Genomic DNA, 22,500 nt, shown 5'->3' on the forward strand with positions numbered 1-22,500 from the left:
ATGTAATGAATATGTACCTAATGATGAAGACAGATTTATTGTTATAGGCCAGCAGAGATGGCTGCGTCAGTGGCCAAGCAGATGAATATTTGGATAAGGATAATCTTGACGTCCTGAGTAAAACATAGTTCAGAGTGTGGACCAGAACCTTTGATAGTGTTTCCCCTAAGCGGTGTAATGATGCGTCGCTAAGCCAATGCGAGTTAAATCAAGTTGGCCTGTGGCCTGTCACGGCCTGAGGTCATTATGCCGACCACAAGGTCAGGGGTCATTTACAATGAGTGCGGCCGAGGGGGGGTAAAACGTTCATTGCGTCACAGGCATCGAATCCGTTCCCTCCGTCGTGTTTAAACAAAAGCAAGGCGGCGCCCAGTCATGACAGAGACGTGTGTTGGTATAAGTAGGCATTACTAGTCTAAGCCAGACTTTAAATGCTGCAGTAACGACAAAAGTTAGCGTAAATCACGGAGGATTATATTCCATTAAGAAAATGTCTCGATCAATTTATTTCGTTGCAACATGTGTGTTTTATACAACTTAATATTACATGCAGGATTCAGCCAATCATCGTGTGAGAGCCTGAATTTTCAGCCAGCCAGCCAGCTTCCAGCTCGCGCGAGAGACACTTTCCACTTCTTTTTTAAATACTTGAAGTGTGTACAATAAGTCGAGGATGTTTTGCATAGCGCCAACAGACAATTACCACGAGGCTCTCTGAATACATATTCTTGCGCAGAGCAAACTGCTATAAGAAGAGGTTAATTTCTTAGAGTGCGCAGCCAAGAATGGATTGTTGACTCTTGAAACTACTAAAAGCAGTTTTTTTTATTAGGTATTTTGAGAAATAACCTCAGGATATTGAATAATTTACACCCAAAAATTTTAAATTGGTTTTTGATTAAAAGTTGAAGAGATGACTACCAATGAATAATCTAAACTTATATATATATATATATATATATATATATATATATATATATATATATATATATATATATATATATATATATATATCAATTTCGTTAAAAGAATTTTGGATTTTTAAACATGATGCATTTTTTGAGTGATTTTATCAGTTCCAGGACATGCAGACAAATGTTTCCCAGGTTATTCATTGGTAAGAAAAAGATAATACTTATTAAGTAAGAGCCTTAGATACATGGCCACTAGAATCTAGTAATCACGTATTACTTTTAGACTAGTTAACAGACTGATTCTTTTAACCCGATCACTTTATAAGCAAAAAAAAAATTGTGCCATGAACATAACTCAGCAGGGTGGATAGATATGCAGTATTTTTCCATCCCATTCCATACATCACACATCGTATATAACTTATTCAATTAATTTTGAAAATCATTTACGCTCGCTTTGGAAAAGAGCCAAAGCCCATCTGATTCATACTGGAATAACTTCGAACCAATGAAACAGTTTCATCAGTATTTGAGTTTGAGCTTCGATTTTGCCCCCTCCACCACACACACACACACTCTCTCTCTCTCTCTCTCTCTCTCTCTCTCTCTCTCTCTCTCTCTCTCTCTCTCTCTCTCTCTCTCTCTCTCTCTCTCTCTCTCTGTATATGGTCTGTATCAAAATTCCGACTCGATATGAACTGTAAGGGCTGACGTAATAGTAATCACATATAATTTGCTCTTAACCAGTAACGTGCAAGTATGTAAATACATGTATGCTTGTAACAATGTGGTCAGAATCATGTGGATGGGAAGTAGAGGCAATCACTGACTGTATGTAATTGGCAATTAAATGCAAATGAGGAAAGATAGGAAAGCCTTAGAAATGATCATGCAATACTCGATCTTTCAAATTAGTATTTTTCTGAGCCCTCGATGAGATGAAGGTAAAAAAAGAAAAGAGAAAAAAATTCACATGAACCTCCTTTGGAAAGAGGATTTATGAGGTGCCATTAAACCCATGCAAAAAAGAAGAGAAAAAACAACGCATTACGTGACTCTAACTCTTACAGAGCTGGATTCTTTGTGCCTGTGAAGGAAATTACATCAGCATTCAGGTAACACAATGCCTGTAATGACCCGCGAGAGCGTGCCTGGACAATTAGTGGAAAACAACCAAGCGCTAAAATTAGCTCACTTTGGACAGGAAATAACTTATACGTAGTGAATACGTTACCGGGATATCTCATTAGTCTTGTATCGTATAGATTTATTTACCTGCTTCTTATTTTCTAACTACTATAACCCTACTTTTTTGAGCTGTCACCGTTGGTTATCGCTATTAGGATTCATTCTAATTTTGTTTTTCTTGTCTTTCTTATAATTCATCTGCCTTTTGCGTATCCTATCTCCCTACTTACGCATCTCTTTATCTATCTGTCCATCTATGTGTCTATCATCAAGCCAATCTAATTATCTTTCTATCTACCTATTAATATATATATATATATATATATATATATATATATATATATATATATATATATATATATATATATATATATATATATATATATATATATATATATACTTAGAAAAGCAAATGGATTTGTATGTAGCATTTATGGATCTGGAGAAGGCATATGATAGAGTTGATAGAGATGCTCTGTGGAAGGTATTAAGAATATATGGTGTGGGAGGCAAGTTGTTAGAAGCAGTGAAAAGTTTTTATCGAGGATGTAAGGCATGTGTACGTGTAGGAAGAGAGGAAAGTGATTGGTTCTCAGTGAATGTAGGTTTGCGGCAGGGGTGTGTGATGTCTCCATGGTTGTTTAATTTGTTTATGGATGGGGTTGTTAGGGAGGTAAATGCAAGAGTCTTGGAAAGAGGGGCAAGTATGAAGTCTGTTGGGGATGAGAGAGCTTGGGAAGTGAGTCAGTTGTTGTTCGCTGATGATACAGCGCTGGTGGCGGATTCATGTGAGAAACTGCAGAAGCTGGTGACGGAGTTTGGTAAAGTGTGTGGAAGAAGAAAGTTAAGAGTAAATGTGAATAAGAGCAAGGTTATTAGGTACAGTAGGGTTGAGGGTCAAGTCAATTGGGAGGTGAGTTTGAATGGTGAAAAACTGGAGGAAGTGAAGTGTTTTAGATATCTGGGAGTGGATCTGTCAGCGGATGGAACCATGGAAGCGGAAGTGGATCATAGGGTGGGGGAGGGGGCGAAAATTTTGGGAGCCTTGAAAAATGTGTGGAAGTCGAGAACATTATCCCGGAAAGCAAAAATGGGTATGTTTGAAGGAATAGTAGTTCCAACAATGTTGTATGGTTGCGAGGCGTGGGCTATGGATAGAGTTGTGCGCAGGAGGATGGATGTGCTGGAAATGAGATGTTTGAGGACAATGTGTGGTGTGAGGTGGTTTGATCGAGTAAGTAACGTAAGGGTAAGAGAGATGTGTGGAAATAAAAAGAGCGTGGTTGAGAGAGCAGAAGAGGGTGTTTTAAAATGGTTTGGGCACATGGAGAGAATGAGTGAGGAAAGATTGACCAAGAGGATATATGTGTCGGAGGTGGAGGGAACGAGGAGAAGAGGGAGACCAAATTGGAGGTGGAAAGATGGAGTGAAAAAGATTTTGTGTGATCGGGGCCTGAACATGCAGGAGGGTGAAAGGAGGGCAAGGAATAGAGTGAATTGGAGCGATGTGGTATACCGGGGTTGACGTGCTGTCAGTGGATTGAATCAAGGCATGTGAAGCGTCCGGGGTAAACCATGGAAAGCTGTGTAGGTATGTATATTTGTGTGTGTGGACGTGTGTATGTACATGTGTATGGGGGGGGTTGGGCCATTTCTTTCGTCTGTTTTCCTTCCGCTACCTCGCAAACGCGGGAGACAGCGACAAAGTATGAAAAAAAAAAAAAAAAAAAAAATATATATATATATATATATATATATATATATATATTATATATATATATATATATATATATATATATATATATATATATATATATATATATATATATATATATATATATATATATTAACTTACAAACCCACCTCTCTAACTGTCTATCTATCTACCCATCTATTTACCTATCTATCCATCTACTGAGTACCAACAACCCCGTCCCTTGTTTCATGGTGTGGATGCAGACCGTCAGATCACTCACGCATGTGTAAATTATACTAACTATATCTTCCTAACCTAAAACCGGGCGCTGACCACACCCCCTTGATTATGTAGATCTTGGGGAAAGAAAAAGCTTCCCCATTCTACCCTGTGATAGGGAATGATATGATAAATTAGATCCTTAAATTATGTCCGCGGTCTTAACGGGTCTAGATGTCAAAATGATCTTTATCCAAACGAAATAGCCGACAGAAATCGTAAACGTAAAGGCCACTGATAATTTTATCTAAGATTTAAACTGAGAAAATAGAAGATACCCCAAATTACTCGAATAGTTCCGTAAAAGTTTTGGCAGATGTTTACCAATAAAAACATGAATTACTCTTTTCCTATTTTTTGTGGGAGAATTCTTGTCATTTCCATCGAATATCATGTGAAAATAGATACGCATAAAGCGTTTACGATCTCACTTTGCAAAATACTTTATAGGCCAGCCAAAACCGGTTCTCATATACAAACACACACACACACACACACACACACACACATACATATATCCATCTATGTATCTATCTATCTATCTATCTATCTATATATATATATATATATATATATATATATATATATATATATATATATATATATATATATATATATATATATATATATATATAATGTGTGTGTGTGTGTGTGTGTGTGTACATATATCCTTCTCTCCGGCGTTATCATAATGGACGAGTAATTAATCAGAGATGTGTCAGCCTCCATCGTTGATATGGCTTGTTGACCGCGTCAGAACAGAGCTTGTTACCGTATAATGACGTAATAAATCTAGCTTTAATGTACTTGTTTGTTCATATGCTCTCAAATTATAGAGAAATATCTATTTCAACATTCACATCTATAAGGATTAATTCCTAAACATTCCAAATGTTTCACTCCATAACATTTGAAATTTGGCCCCATAGCCTTTTCCATACAAAAGAGTAATCCTATATTTGTATTATAAAGCAGGAAAATAATGACGTATATGAATTTAAGATTGTGCATACACATATAAAGGTGACTACTTACAATGTATTAATTTTTCTTTAGTAAAAGATAATATAGATAAATCTGATCTCGGCAACTGGTTTATGAGTTCCTTTTAAGTTGTACCTGTGTGAATGACGTGGCATAAGTTCGAGGAGGTTTTTACACTTCATCAACTGCTGGTGAATCAGTTCTCATTCCCGAATCATCCGAATCATCGAGTGGTTCTGAATACATCATGAAATCTTTCTCAAGGGAGGTGTGGCAAGTCATTTGCTACAGTCATTACTCATGCTTGTTAGGGAGAAATGACGTTGGTCCCGATGAAGTGGTTTACACTTTTAAACGCACACCTGGATCTCGACGCAGCGAGGCGTACGGCCTGACGTGAATGGTGTTTCATTTATAACGTTTTTTGTTGTCTGTACACATTCATTGATGCTGGTACAAGGAAAATAGATTTATGATGTATGAAAGATGTCTCAATTAGGATCATAAACACCCCCCCCCCCCCCCCCCCACTGAATAAAGCTTAGCTGAAAACCTCGTCTAGAGTATAAAAGAAAATCCTTGCTCAAGGACGTATGATTACGAAGAAAACATGGCTAAATACGCAGCGTGTTGAAGGCAATTAGATCATAGAACAAAGCCTCGCTTCTTAGAATTTTTATAAATAATTACGTTCTCATTGTAAGAAAGGCTCGGGAAAGTATATCAAGCCACCAGGTTCCAGAAACTGTTGGAGAAATATTAGACAAGTTGTGAACTCTTGAGGATTTAATTAGAGTTTTCCCCCTAGTAGTGAGGAGGAATAGTCGTACCTGAAGACTTCTGAGTGCTGGCGAGCCCCTGGGAGGAGGTATCGAACAGGAGGCAGGAGAGCGTCGCCAGCACCACCATCAGGTTGGGTTGGTCACTACGTGGCCTCAACAGCATCTGCAAGAAAAATACAAAAAAACACGGTCAAAGTTTCTTCCAATTGTTGTAGTTTAACTAATTAATGAGATTTCTCAGCATTTGTGGGATGATCAAGGGTCTGGATCGATGGACAACACGAGTGTAAGGCATCATAACGCCGGTGTAGAAGTCGAAGTGATGTGCGGGTTTCGTCGTTCTCCTTCCTCGGTACAAAGGCCCTGAGTTTGTTCACAGGATTCTGTCCTCTGTTTTCTACACCTGGCCTCATATATACTATTTCATGTCGTGAGCTGAATGGGATATAATTAGCCTTTCTCGTTTTGGTTATGTCAAGAATGTAAGGTCATTAGTAAGAATGTTAAGTGATATTAAGTATAGCAAGGACGTGTCTGTTGTCAAGAGGGCGCCAGTAGATTAAGCTACCTCAACGGGACTTTCATTTGCATACAACTTGAACAACAAATCACCTCAAACATACAGAGCGTAAGGCACACAAACATACACCACATGATCATACACAAAACTTTACAATGAAATTCACATTAATTCTGTTGTTGCCATCTTCTCTGCTCGCCAGTTGATGCTTGAAATTGAAGGTTTAGGACTTAGGCATCGTTGCTCGTATTTCTATTACTTTCGTTATCCTTTGTTATGAACGGTTCTTCCAACCCTTCCAGCAAACCATAGGTAATATCAACATTGGCATATGGTAGATTTTTTTTTTTTCCTTTTCTGTCATCCAAAATTTGTATATCCTCCATCGTTGTCGATGCGAGTGATTCAGTAGAAGGAAACGCTCGTCCAAGATCCTCGACAGTTATATCAACGCTGTCGAACAATTCGTACACTGCCACACTGTACACGGCCACGACCCACGCTGCCACAGGGACCCGATCAAAGCTGCCAAGTATCCACGGACAGATATACTACACGTACACGGAGAATGCTGTCAAAACGTACAAGACCAATGCTGCCTAACATCCACGAACACTGCTGCCTCACGTACATGAGTAACTCTGCCAAATGTACGGGACCATCGTTGCCAAACATCCACGGTACAATGTTGCCGCAACGCGCGCTCGACTAACGCTGCGAGACATACACAGAATCGAGAAAGTTTTCGAACTTTTTCCTCGGCGGAAATTAAAGTAAACAAGGAAAGTACAGAAAGTCTTGTCGAGGACGCGTTATACTTCTCGTTCTCTCCCAGCTCTACGGTCCTGGCGCTCAGCCAAACTCCCATTAAGTCTGTTATTACATAAGAGTAATGAGAAAGTGTCTTGTGTAATGCGAACTTTCGTGACTCCAACTCTACGAATTTCATTACTAGACACGTCACATATGTATGTGATAACCTGGAACCAAGTGACAGTCAACATTAGTTCTTCAAGTATTCTGCTCCCAAAACTATGCACATTCGGTCGTCGTTTACTGTTCTAAAGAACATAAAACTTATTCATAATGTTGAAGAATGAGTGAAAGATGAAACGAGAAAATGTTACGTGATATGCAAGAGTAATGAAAAAAAAAATGCGTAGCTTGCAATGTACACATATATAACAAATTCATCTTAGTGTAGTAGACTTCACTATAGACACTGGGTGTAACCAGGGCAACACATTCAACACAGACACTTATTTATAATCGACAACGTTTTTTCGAACTGTTCATGTTAGAGGTCAGTACAAATATGAAATAGATCATTCCTAAGTCCAAAGGAGTTACCTTACTTTCATACATACAATAGGATTTAAGCAGAGAAGTCTTGTCCTCTATGATAATCAATCTCATTAATGAACCACAATATTGTCAATATATCGTGCTGATTGCTATAATGACGGCGCCTAACAATGACAAAATCGTACGCAAATATTTTATTAGAGTTCTATATCTTTTTTTAGACTGAAAGATTAATCTCATCAGCTGTAACTCATGATAAACAACTGAAATTTATCTGAAAGATGTTCAATGAACGTTTGTTCTACAGTTACGTCATCTTTCCTTGTCCCATCATCAAAGAATCTAAAAACGGTGAATTCCCCGTCAGATTAAAAACAAAGAAGTCACCGCAACACTCACATATAAAGAATACAAGTTAGAGAAAGTGCAAAGAAATCTTCGTCAGACTTAAAAGCAAAGAACACACCGTCAGTTTCACAAGCAAACAATTCACGATCAAGCTAAAAAACGAAGAAGGATCCTCCTTCATTAAGAAAAAAAAAATACTTCATTTTCTATTTGCTCATAAAGAATAGATAAGTAAGTTTCTTGAGCAGACAAGGAAGCCCTTCAGACTTCACAGAAACTACCATCAGTGGGAGTCGTCTGCACGGGGATTCATTTATTGACAGGAATCATATTTCTTTATTGAAATCATTAGACTTTTCATTATTCAGCGCCTGTACAATTCACATTCGTTTGCATTATTGAAAATCCTCGAAACGTGCTTCTGACACACACACACACACACACACACACACACACACACACACACACACATTATACACATGAATATACAGACACATATACTCGTATGAAATACAGTAGAAAACACAAATAACAATAATATGACGTATAGAAGCACATGCACTTGAAAATACACACGAGCATTAAAATACATAGGCTTATGCACATTTAAGCATAAAATACAAACAAACACACGCACATATTTACAAACAGAGAACAGACACAAAAACAATTTAACGCACAAAAACACGCACACAGAGCAAGATCTATTTTCACTGGGTAGGTTCAAAGAATTTACACTTCGGAAAATAAGTTCAAGGTCTATGGATAAAAGAAAAACACGTCATTTTATATATCGTTAAAGTAAAGAGTATATTATCAAAACATTCTATCCCTTTGACGTAATACCAGAAATATCAAGAAAAAGAGCGAATGGAGCATGATTTCATTTTTGTAAAAACACATCTCTCTTGTTTTTAGACCCTAAAATATTTGGCCTCATGCGGCGAACGAGTTTCAAAATTTATTTGGTTAGACATTTACCGTCTTTTCCTTCTTTTCCCATAATCATCGAAGTGCCACAAAAGTTTCAGAGGAACTTTCGGCACAAGGAAATGTTATTAGGTTCCTGAGGATGACGACGAGTCCCAAATTACAATACCATTATGTGTTTTAGTCGACGCTGAGATTCAACATTTTAGAATAGGACAGGATGAGGTGTAAAAAGCAATGAAAAATCTGGGCGTCAATCATGCATGAGAAACTTGAATTTAGTGAGCACATCGATGAGGCATCAAACCAAGAAATGAGCATTATCATAACAGAAACTTTCCCAACGGGAGAGAGAAAGCTAATGAAGATAATAACCAGTATGTACAAAATAAGCAAATTTGTATACAAATGAGCCATATTGTCAACAGCCAAGGATGCAGAACCAAAAAAAAAGAAATTGAAAAAACATTGAATCATTATACAAGGAAAACTTCAGGAATGGAACGTATGAACAACCAGGAAAGGTTGACAGATCTCTCACTCTACAGCTAGAGAGAAGAGATATATACATGAAAACCTGTGCTTAATAAAGAATTAAAAGCACTTGGAAAAATACTCTGGCTATAAGAGTGTCCGAACAAGGACGCAGAACTTCCAATTCTGAGACACTACCTTGGATTATAACTACAAGGCATGACAAAAAAAATATACGAAAACCCTGCAAAAAAATAATTTAAAGAACTATTCAACATACCAGTGAGGGAAATAAGTACAGAAATTACCCAGAATCGATGATCATATGATAAACATGACCACATAGAGAAGCAGTATTTTTAACCAAGTAAGACATGGGGTGATCGCCACGCGTTAGCCTTGCTTAATGGCCAATTTCTGTGTAGGTTAACTTTCCTTTTTGTTTAACGTTTTGCGATTTGATCCTGTTTTTTGAAAGGAGGAGAAGAGAGAGAGAGAGAGAGAGAGAGAGAGAGAGAGAGAGAGAGAGAGAGAGAGAGAGAGAGAGAGAGAGAGAGAGAGAGAGAGAGAATACATATGTGAATCTTTCATATGTGTTTTATTCTATGCTCCGGTATGTGTTCGGGTGTACCTACGAGTTGTAGGCTTGTGTCTGTGTCATGTACACATATCAGAAACCCTATACACAGGATTGTACGTGCTTTAAAGATCATATGACCATCTGTAGTTGATGTACATCATTTCATTCTCCATTCATCCGAACTCCTACACTACTGAAAAAAAAAATTACATAGAATAATATAATCTTACTTTTACACAAGAACATCAGCATCTCTCACCCTTACCCAGTTTTCTATGAGAGATCATCCATGATGATGAAAGTATCACACATGACGATATCACACATACTGTGCCCTCACTTTGTATTCAATACCAGGACACAGAAGGATCAAGCTGAAATATTAATGTGGGATTTGACAGAAAAATCTTTGATGTTTTTTCCATAAAATTTCATTTGCCAACCAATATCCATGATATAAAGGGATATTGAAATGCCATGCGTTTTATGCATCATTTCGACGACAATTTGCAATGAAATTGGTCTTTGAAAATCTTGGATTGCATGCAAAATACGAAGGACTTTTGCTTGAAATAACTGAATACGTAAATGCACACTTACCTCAATATCTATCCACTGTGTAGTACAAAAAAAATTGAAAATGTATAATCAAATTTGGTGAGAAACGTTTTTAGATAATGCAATATAACGCTTTTACATTTTTTTATTGCTAGTTGAAAGCCAAATTACGTTTTCTGGTTGAAATTTAATCGTAAAATGAAAATGAAATGATGATAAGGATAGAACAATTAGTCCCATCTTCTGTGTTATGACAGAGAAATCAGAACTGTCGACATGACCAACATACGCCAGCAATAACAGTTGTAAATTATAACAATAATGACTTGTTTTATATGACAACCAAAATGCCGCAACAGGAGTATGGTTGTAGACTGTCGATAGATGGTCTGTGCTCGTTATTTTAACATAGCCCTTGACAACGAGGGTACGACCCCTCGAGCACGACGGCACAACCCTTGAGTATTAACGGCTAGAGTCTTGATCTGATCCTTTAAAGTCGTTCTCACAGCCAAGGGTCGTATCTTCGTTCTTAAGGGTCGTACCGTCGTGTTCAAGGTTCCGTCGTGCTCAGCGGTCGTATTGCCATGCTCAACGGTTGTAACATCATGCTAGAGGGCCGTGAAACTGTGTTCACCGTCCGTAACATCGCGCTCAAGAGTTTACAGGTTAGCGTTCGAATATAGAATGGTTTGCTCAGCAACCTAAAAAAGATGAAAATGCTTCTGTTTCTCAACGATGGCTCTCACCACACACACACACACACACACACACACACACACACACACAGCCTGATTCGAAAAGCACAAACGGCTCTCGGGGGCAACACCCAAATAAACACCGCCTCCGGTAAGCTGAGTTAAGCCTCAGCTTTTTGCCTTTTATTCTCCCACTTACTAAACCTCGTTTTCTCTTTATCTTCTGCTCTTTCTTGTTTCTTCCTTCCAGCCATTGTAAAGGGATTTAGAGAGAAAGAAAAAATAAGTAGGCAATTATCAAAAAAAGATTGTGCTTCTTACACACACACACACACACACACACACACACACACACACACACTCAGTCACATAAGAGGACAAACTCTCTACTGGCAAACTTTAGAATAGTATTCAGCTATATGAATGGGGAATTATTCAGGAAGCTGTTCACATGCACTCAGCCAAAACCAAAACATCTTTTCAATTTTGGTCGCCGCACTTACAGATGCCCAAACAACTAGTACAGAAGGTCCAAAGGAAGGCAAAAGAAATGGCACTGGAATTAAAAGAGTTGAGTTAAAATGAGCAGTTTAAGGACATAAATATGTCCACCAAAAAAGAGAGAAGGAAAAAGAGTAATTTGATCCCAACCTTTAAAGTTTTAAACAAGTCTGTTGACATGAACAGTGAACAGTTCTCGAACGGTGCAAAGACAGAACCAGAAACCATAACAGTAAATCATCCATGTCATAGAAATCTTAGGTAATTATTGAGTCCTCGAGTCTATAGAAGTATCCAAATTATACTTGCCCTGACCATAGTGTTTGTTTACATCCTGGGCTGGGAATAACACGTATGAATTAAGGTTTCCGTGTTGGTGGCTGCAACAAATCCCTTACGCAACTCAACTCTTTTGTGAGTCCTCAATATAGATTTATGTTTACGTATTTTGAATATAATAATCTATTACTCAGCATGGGGCTCTGTTTAATTTAATGGTAATGGGACTATTGAGTTGATATATATATATATATATATATATATATATATATATATATATATATATATATATATATATATATATATATATATATATATATATATATTACTTATACATATGTGAAGAACTGTAATCATAGAGAAATACAGGAACAGTACACGTTAATGTTCTTTGTATATCCTTTGTAACTTTATATCTGAAGTAAAAATAATGAAAAAAGTAGCAAATGAAAACTGCAAAATGTTGAAAAACTTATTCAAATATTTTCTTTTTCCTTTTCACTCTACAGAACATCGTCATCCTTCACATGAATATTGGTTTAGACACTAAGAAAAAACCAAATCTGATTATTTTTGCACTAACAGCTGATGATTGATTTTCTTCTCGTGAAATGGAAAAAAAAAAAAACTAGCAATTTCCTGGTGACGATGTCATAGGAGAGTAGGAATGAAAGTAATCAACTGTTTCTCCCCAGCTGGAGAAGACGCATGTGAAGGTGACCGATGGGGGAAGGGTTGTAATCCAATTCCATCTCTGAAGCATGACGGTGCGGCCCTTGGAAACCAAGGGACGTGAACTCTGACCTGAACCATAAGGGTTCAGTCAAAGTCCAGACCATCATTCTTCCCATCGTTACTCAACGATCCTAACGACCTGATTGAGTTGTTTAAGCACCACTTGATAACCTGACTTTCATCCTGACACTGATAAATCTTCAGTGATAAACAACCAAGCCTAGTCATTCCCATATATGTATTATCGCCGTGAAGAATACTTATCTAATAATTGAGGTATCATTAGCATGGAGGAACATTTACCACGGCCATTAACTGGCCCCATTTCCCCCATTCAGACTCGTTGCAGCAGAACATAAAAGTTAATGACCATGGCGCAGCAAAGCCCACCAGGCCTGGGTTTGTCCGAGCGCTACTGAATATTCTTTTTCCATTAATACAACTATTTATATCTTATAACCGATACTTCACAGAGTGATGGTGTGTATATCTATTTTTTCTATGTTGACTGAAACGGCATGGGCAACTGAATGGTTTGATCAAGTCCATCTCATAAACACTTAGATCTATCTATCTATCTATCTATCTATCTATCTATCTATCTATCGACCAGCCTTTTAGGATGGATGAAGAGCTGAGGGTGGACTGAGGACCGATTGCCTCGACCACGATTCAAAGCTGTGTAGTCTTTTGTGTGTGTGTGTGTGTGTGTGTGTGTGTGTGTTTTGAAGAAGCTAAATCACGTCGAATATTCGTCATGACAAACAATAACTATCAAATAGAATGATACATGGTTACGACAGGTTATACTGACAACCATGACGAATGGCAATGATTATGGCACGTCGGTGGATCTGATGGACGATAACAACAGTAGACGTGAACTTTGACGATAACTATGAAGGACGATAGCTGCTGTTACAGACTACAGCTATGGCGGACGATAGCTGTTACAGACTATTACTATGGCAGAAGATAACTCTTACAGTCTGCAACCATGGCAAACGATAGCTGCTACAGAATATAACTGGCGGACGATAGCTGTGGCAGACGATAACGATGACTGCCATGGACGATGAGTTTGGCAAACGATAGTTATATAGGACGATGACATTGTCACATGATAAGTAGGAAGGACAATGGCCATGATAGGCGGTAGCTAAGATAGACAGCGACTATGGTACGGAAGAGGTTTGTTATATGACAGCTATGACCTAGAGACATTTCATGACGGTGTGAACACAGACACACACCAACTCTGACGAACACCAGCTGTGACAAACATAAGGTCTGTCCAACACTAACTCTAACGAACTCTACACATACATTTGTATACAAATTCATTAATATAATCAAACGCATATCAGCATTTGAGAGGCGGAGACACCTGGTGAGCTGGAGAGCCAGTGAGTAGGATGAGAGGTGAGAGGAACGGGTGAGAGCGATGGTGAGGAGGGAGATATCGATATTTTTGAGAGGATTAAAAAAGGAAATCGTGAAGGCAGATGAAGAGTGGGTTAGAGGGAGGAACGAGAGTGAAGGAGTGAGTTGAAGCCAATAAGAAATGAGGCTGAAAACTGACAAGAATGACGTAGTGAGTGTTGTATGGGAGAGGAGAACAGCAGGATGATGCCTGAAGATCCATAGTGCCAAAGGGAAGTAATGAGACAGGTGAGTAAAAAAAATGAGGTGGCAGGCAGCCCCAGGAAGAGGATTCACCGTAGGGGTAAGAGAGTGAGGTGAATGAGGTTTATGACTGGGGTGACTGAATGGGTTCTTGATAAATAGGGAGGGGAGGGAAGGGGCTCGTACGAGGATGTATGGCATATGTTTGCTAAAAGTATGGATAGCGTATAGCGTTCATCGTAGGAAATTCTAGAGTCATGTGAGTTACATATTGGCCAGTGTTGATATCAGTGATCAATGACAATCTGTACAGTGTAGTCATAAGTGACGTAACTCAAGATCACGACCCACTTGCTGAACCGCCTTCCAGTCATAAACTCTAATGAAACAGAATCGACACTCATCATAAAATCTTTACCTGTGCTACCTAGTGATGATTTGATCCTTCATCATTACTGTTTGCCGATTGCTGCATCTCAACCGTTGAGACCGACTTTACGATCCTTGAACACGACAATTACAACTGCTGAACAAGTCGGTGTGGCCTTTGACTTGACCCTTAAATGATCGAGTCAAAGGCCCAGGCTTTCATGCCACGGATCATATCGTTGTGCTCAGGGGTTATACCGTCGTCGTGCTCAGGGGTTATACCGTCGTCGTGCTAAGGGTTTATACCGTAGTCGTGCTAAGGGGTTATACCGTCATCGTGCTCAGGGGTTATACCGTCGTCGTGCTGAGGGGTTATACCGTCGTGCTCAGGGGCTATACGCTCGTGCTCACGGGTTATACCGTCTTACTCAAGAACTGAAAGTGAGATCACGTCTGTATGGTATTGTACTGACGGTACTAGGTGAAACTGAAGAGACATTGTCAAGCGGTTATCTGGGCAATAAAGAAATGCGTTTAACAAGACGGTAATTCCTCCATCAGAAGAGGAAAACATATAAGCAGGATTGTTCTCCGTGGTGCGTGTGCAAGCCCAGGGTTACATGGGTTAAGACATGTTACAGCACCTGCCAAACATTTCCGAAGTCTTCGCTTCTCTGTATCCCTCATTCTTAATACCTTTATCTTTCACTTTCAGTTTCTTCTTCCCCCTATCTCTTTGGTCTTCTTTGCCTGTTCCTACCACCTCTAATCTCTCCTTCGTTTCTTACACCTGTGTTCTCTCTTTTATTTAACCTTTCAACAGCATCTCCCTCCCTCCACAGCTCTGGTCATGCATGGCTCTTAATGCCGCTTGGTACTAACTAAGCTTATCATGAACCATCAGACGTCGGCTTAGCCTGTAATCTAAACCTCTTTCCATTACGGCTTTTAACATATCAAATACCTCTCTTTTTTCCCCGGCCATGCGTTTAGCCTGATTTGTAGTACATGATAAAACAATTATCTAGGTATAATAACGATGTATATGACTTACACTCGTCTAAATTTTCTATAATAATCATCGTGTAAAGTTTGTTTACAGCGGTAGTGGAAGACAGGTCTGGCGAGGAATATTTACCTTGACCAAAAGATATGATTCATACAGCACTCCTCTGTGTGTCTGGGCAGCCAAAACACATGAAAACACATTCGCATTTATAATCCCATGATGAACTGTATATATCTAAATGTTCAAAAATGCTTGCAAAACACACAAGATAAAGAAAAACACTACATTACTAGAATATAAAGTAACGGGTCCGTGTGAGTGCCCTCACACCAACAGCATATGTAGAGAACGAATACCCAGAGCTACGTATATATCCATGAACAAACTGATCAATATTCGGAGAGACCACAAAACGAGTATTATTTCTCAATGAAAATAGAGAAGCCTTTGTTCCCGAATGTTTCCCTCACACACCAGCTTGAGGTCTGCGGCAGTATTGTTGGGCCTCAATGTGTAACATCGAGCTTCCTGTGGTTATCAGCATATTTCTATAGCAAAGATCAGAGAACTTGCGCCAGAAAAAAGTTAAAGAAGGATACTTCGCCCTGGCGTGAGTTAACACCACCGTTCGCAAGTGATGTTAACTTGCATTGCCTGCTTCGTCTCCGTCAAGAGATCGACCTACGACATCCTGCCAGCATGAGTGAGTCGCCTAGCTCTCGCTTTGCCCTCACTCAGCTAACCTTCGGGGCGGAGGTGGCCGCCCGAGTGGACTCCCAGCCAAAACTCATACAAGACGCAAGATTTCATCAAAGTTTTGGCCTCACGGTTCCCTAGAGACGTCGTTGTGTGCTGTGTGACGATGCTTCATTCACGTCTGGTTCAGCATCATAGAAACTGCAGCGAAGGGAAATGAAAAGTGTGCATGATACTTGAGGAAAAAGCAGGAGGAATAGGAGGAAATCTAGAAACTCTAAGGGACATACGAAATATCATCTTGGAAAAGTAAATATATATATATATATATATATATATATATATATATATATATATATATATATATATATATATATATATATATATATATATATATTTATATGCATCGTTTAAGGTTGTCCATAAATGGTATGGCAAACTCATAATCCTCTCACAAAGACGTATGGTTTAGGCAAGTCCAAAAAGACCGTGAAGGAGTGTGTGTGGGAACGGGCAGTGGTGTGGTGTGGTGTGGTAGGAGAGGTTCCTACTCGCTGCCTCTTACATTCAACGGAAGAAAACTTGATCTTATATTTCCTGTTGCCTGTTCACCTCTCGAAACTGGAAAAAAGTAAAAAAAAAATCGAATATTGTTTAATCGTTTAGAAATATTTTGGCTTCCCGAATGATAGAACACTTGACATGGAAACACTGGAAATAAAATATCGAAATAGTCTTCGTGAAATATTCAGCGCCAATATTATTTGTTTTTGTTTTGGAATGTTGGCGCGACGAACAAAATTTCGTCCTGAATATTAAGAATTACTTCCCGCTGTCAACCAGCTGCTCTCGGTGCAGGATAAATGTATTACTTTTATATATTCCTTTTCACCTCGGGATCATGTCCACGTTTACTGTGACGCCTGCATCATACAGAACAACGGGAACATCTGCGTCAGACTAAGAGAGAAGAAACCTTCTATGTTCATTTGGCCGATAGGTGAGGCTGAAACCAGATACGTGAGTGAGTCAAATTTAAATGAAATTATGGTTTTTTGGTCGACTAAAAGATAGTACATTCATCTATAGACGACCTAACCTGTGATACTGTGATCTCATTCATATGCAAGAAAAATTAAGCATCTTTTCTCTCTAATGTTTTCCATACAATCTCTGTACACGTGATTATATCTAAAAGGCTTGAGCTTGAATGGTTATTTATGATTTTATTTCGGCAGCATCAGTCCACCTACGTCGATAATGGATACATTCCAGCCTGGAGGTCTCCTCAAAATTAACGGCTATCCCTTTTCCATATATCGGTCGGAAGTAATTCATTAAACCTCTCATCAGACAAGAGATCTTGCGTGAGATCACAAAGTTAACGGGAAAGAATAAGATATTAGCGTTAGGCATTATGATTATGATCGAAAATTATTTATCTTGCAGTGCAATGTTTTTCCACTCAGGAATAAACGAACGAAATTCAATTAACATAGAAGCCTGTGTAACAGTCACTGATTGAGAAATGAATGAAGTTTCTTTCACCTCTCTTTCTTCTGTATGCAAAATAAGTGTGACCTGAAGAACTGATAACCTTTATCAGTACTAACAAATGTAAAATTTTTGGATTCTCCAGGACGCAAAGATATGTTTCAGGAGAGTGGGATATGCTTTTATCATTTCTGGTGGTTTGGGAATCATTAATTGTTGGCATTTCAGGTAAGTAGGGCATATTCTTTCAGCTCAGAGTGCTTCAGATCCCCAGAGAAATCTTAGATAAATGTGAAAGGTAAGATACAGCACACAATACACGCTTCTCACTGGGGGCCGAACCACACTGATACCTCCGTGTGTCAAGTAGGATTTTCTGGTTGTACAAGAAAGGGAGAGAGAGAGAGAGAGAGAGAGAGAGAGAGAGAGAGAGAGAGAGAGAGAGAGAGATGCCTAGATACATAAAGATATAGAAGGAACAATACATTAAATAATGATATAAATTCAAAGTAGAGCACCATGGAAATTATATTTCTTTGGTAAGTTTTAGTTCACTGTCACACCCAGCCCTCAAGAGGGATTAAGACCCGTATAAAGGCTTCATCAACCATATAGATTCAAGCCTTGCTTTCAAGAGATCTGTCATCTGCCTAGGAATCGATTCCGAAACCATGAACTGACTGGATCAGTAATGAACTTTCCATATCTTATTTCTAAGATGTAACAGCTGACCAAAAACATCTTCATGTGAGAAAATTGATGAATGATTACTGAAATATATATGCAGACGCCCAGTTGAAAATTCTGTTATGAAAAATGTAAAACACTGTCATCTATAATAGCGAAAGATTATTTGAACACAAAAGAAATGGCTTCCATCGACCACAAGCATTCAACCATTCGTATATCTATTCATTTTCACATATAAGCCTAGAATTCATAATAAACAACGTTATCTAAAAAATTCTCCTTCCTGCCAATGAATGAAAAATTGATACGTGTGTTAAGATTTCATGGATGGTAGAATGGTCTTAGACTGAAAGTATAGTCAGCTGTATCAGAAGAAAATTTGCCAAGTCGGATATGTTACAGCTTAGATGCCTCGGCTATGAGCCTAACAATATTACACTTACTGTCTCATGTATTTACACGAAGACACTAAGGATATACAACATCTGTGAAATATATGATACGATATAGATCATGTAACACATATTCATAGCGTAATTTTGCAGTGTATCCAGAGGTATCCATTAGATGGTGACTGAGCGGCTGTTGTCGTGCAATATGGAATTGTAACGCTGCCACATACTGTTATTACAACCGTAATATTCCAAGATCCACCACAGCTGGTGTCGTTAAGGGCGGATGTTCCCACCATCATCCACAGCCAGGGGAACCAATGCAATACTGCGTGGCTTAGCTGACTATTCACACCAGCGAAATACTGCAGCTCTGGAGGTGAAAATTGTCAGCAGCTAAAAGAAGAATAGATTTTCGTGATCCAAGCGGATTTTATTCAGTTCCAATGTAATTTCTCTCACAGTATCGCTATGAATTTCGAACATGGTTCGACTTATCATGATGTGATGCATCCCTAAGAATACCCAAAATGTTCGTAAGGAACGTTCGACAGATTATTATGAGAATATAAAAAGGAAAGTCAAGCGAGGTGTGGAAAGCAGGCCACCTGGTTCTACCCTCCTATGTTTGAAGTGTTAAGGTGATGTCCGGAATCATCTTACATCCGCTATGTCAGGAGGTTGTGGACAGCAGCCATCGAGGGAAGTACTACCATACTAACTTACGAGTGTTGAAGTGATGCCCGAGACCACCTTACATCCACTGAGGCAGTAGGTTGTAGACAGCAGCCAATTAGGGAGGTACTACCCTCCTAACCTAAGAGCATTGCAGCGATGGCTGAACAGTTTTATACATTTTATGTCAGGATTGCTGATCTTACTTTCCTTTTTCCATTGAGACTAGATTAACGACCTGACTTGAGAGATCTTGATATACATACACTATTCTCTTTTTGCTTTTTATCTTACCTTTCATTAAGACACTTTCTCATAAACTCTTTTGATGTGCCATTTCATAATGGAGACCATTATCTATCTTTATTTTTTGTCGTGCATTTCATTCTTTATTAACAGCCTGGCATTACGAAAGATCTCTGCTCGTGATTTGACCCCTTTTCAGAAGACACACACACACATACACACGCAACTGCAAACACTCAAGCAAATATTAAGCTGCACAATAACATGCACTCTTAAGCCTTCCTTGCCTTTTGAAAATCCTCTTAAGGATTAATTTTGTGTATGTATGTGTGTATGTGTGTGTGTGTGTGTGTGAGAGAGAGAGAGAGAGAGAGAGAGAGAGAGAGAGAGAGAGAGAGAGAGAGAGAGAGAGAGAGAGAGAGAGAGAGAGAGAGAGAGGGGGCAGCAACCGGCCCTCAGCAGACGTTAGTGGCACGTCCTCTGGTCTCCAGGCACCGCACCACACACACCTTCTGGCATTGGGTGGGGAAGTGCAGGGTAACGCGATCCCGCAAGGCTCCCCACATAACTCTGGAGTCTGGGTGCAACGAGCGGGTGGGGATGTTCGTGTTGGTAAGTATTGTGTAGAGAGGATCTAAGTCGCGGGTAGAGTTGCCATGAGCCTCCTGATGAGAAATGAATATACACGAACAAATTTGGATGGACAGAAGCCTTGTGTATACAGATACTTGTACACACGCATGTATGTAAGAATGTATACACACACATGCGTACATATTAACTAAAAAGAGATCATACACATACATATAATTATAGAAATTCATCGCACTTATACAGAAAAAAAAAAAATCACCCCACCATCACACACGCGTACACAAATAATACGACTTGAACGCCATCAAGGTAGCTAAGGATTATCAGAGCATCGGAAATAGATCAAATATTACAGGGAAACCTCCCCTATTATGGTGTTTGTCACGCTCAGGCAGGTGGGCAAGACCCTCCAACCTCTGACAAAAGTCTGGGTCCGGACGTGAGAGAGACAGGTCCTTATTGCTGCCATGTTTCTGAACCTGGCAAAGACGATGGACGTGAGTTATCAACAAGGTGGTCACATTAAGAGCGCCTCTAGGAGCAATTACGCGCCAGTGTTACTGCGGGTGGTTTGCTTCACACAGATCTTTAAAGGAATAGTGAAATATATTCATGACTTGTCCTCCCAGCTGTGCTGATGTTGTGTGAGGTGTGTGTTTTATGTATTGGGAGATTTATGACAATTATTTCCTATCATGTTTTGAAATTATGTTGATCCGTCTGGTGAGAGATAGAGAGAGAGAGAGAGAGAGAGAGAGAGAGAGAGAGAGAGAGAGAGAGAGAGAGAGAGAGAGAGAGAGAGAGAGAGAGAGAGAGAGAGAGAGTGTGTGTGTGTGTGTGTTTGCATATTTTTTCTTTTCTTTTTGTGAATTCTTTTTATGTTCATGTGTATTTATGCGCAATTATGTGTTTGCGTATGTTACAAAATTCATTTATATGTCACTTGTAGTTGAAATACAAAACACATTTACTGTTTCTGAAGCTTAAATATCATATGCTGTCCATTCCCTAAATGCATATGTGATCTTTTCTTTTTTGATATTTAGTAAAAATTTCTCTTAGATCTGGCTTCACATAATAGCGTAAACCCTTGCATGAAATTCTTGCAAACCTGTATGTTTGGGCATGATTCTGTCCTGTTTATAGGAAGGCAAGTGGGTGTGGTTTTTACCTAATATGAAAAACATTTTTCAGGCCTGTGTTGGCTCCAACTAACTTAAGGGCGTGGTTCCATCTCGCATGGGCGTGAAAGTGAAGGGACCAGTTAGCGTAAGTAGAAACACGATGGTGTGTTTCTCTGCTGGTGTTTGTAGGTGGTGTAAGTTTCATACTTTTATACTTGATCGCCTTTTCCTGCGTTAGTGAGGTAGCGCTCGGAACAGACGAAGAAAAGCCACATCCGATCACATCCATTCTCGAGTTGTCATGTGTAATGCACCGAAACCACAGCTACCTTATCACAACCAGGCCCTACTGACCTTTCCATGGTTTACCCCAGACGTTACATCATGAAGAACATGATTGTGCATCGTACTTCTAGATTATATAAGTGTGAATATAAGGGCGCATCTTACATTATTTAGATATGAATATGAGGTCATGTTTCTAATAGATTAAGTCTGAATGTGAGGAATAGTTCTATACACTGTTGGCATGAATATGGGGGCATGCTTCTGACTGATGGAGGCGGTAAATATGAAAGCGTTGTTCTAAATTGTGTACGTGTGAATATGAGACACTGGTGCCGCATCGATCAAAATGAACGTATGGTGCTGGCCCTTCCTCACGTGGGCGTGGCTGTCATAGCGTGGTCCCCGTCCCTGCGAGAGTGGCTATAAGGGCGTGATGTTGGGCCGTGTGAACGTGGCCATAAGGAAATAGGATCTATGTAGGTCCAGACTGGGCGTAGTCATGAGGATATGTATGGCTGCCATAGCT

General features: G+C 39.2%; 1 protein-coding gene across 3 annotated transcripts in view; it reads right to left on the reverse strand.

Annotated features, from left to right (window-relative positions):
* Window positions 1-22,500, reverse strand: part of LOC139759690 (opioid-binding protein/cell adhesion molecule-like) — a 124,481-nt gene that overhangs the window by 30,475 nt on the left and 71,506 nt on the right. For all 3 annotated transcript variants that reach the window (XM_071682090.1, XM_071682088.1, XM_071682087.1), the window contains exon 2: window positions 5,892-6,006. In XM_071682090.1, the coding sequence (XP_071538191.1) occupies window positions 5,892-6,006 (115 nt within the window). The remainder of the gene's footprint in view (window positions 1-5,891; window positions 6,007-22,500) is intronic.

The sequence above is a fragment of the Panulirus ornatus genome, chromosome 33 (assembly GCF_036320965.1).
Source record: "Panulirus ornatus isolate Po-2019 chromosome 33, ASM3632096v1, whole genome shotgun sequence".
Taxonomy (NCBI): domain Eukaryota; kingdom Metazoa; phylum Arthropoda; class Malacostraca; order Decapoda; family Palinuridae; genus Panulirus; species Panulirus ornatus.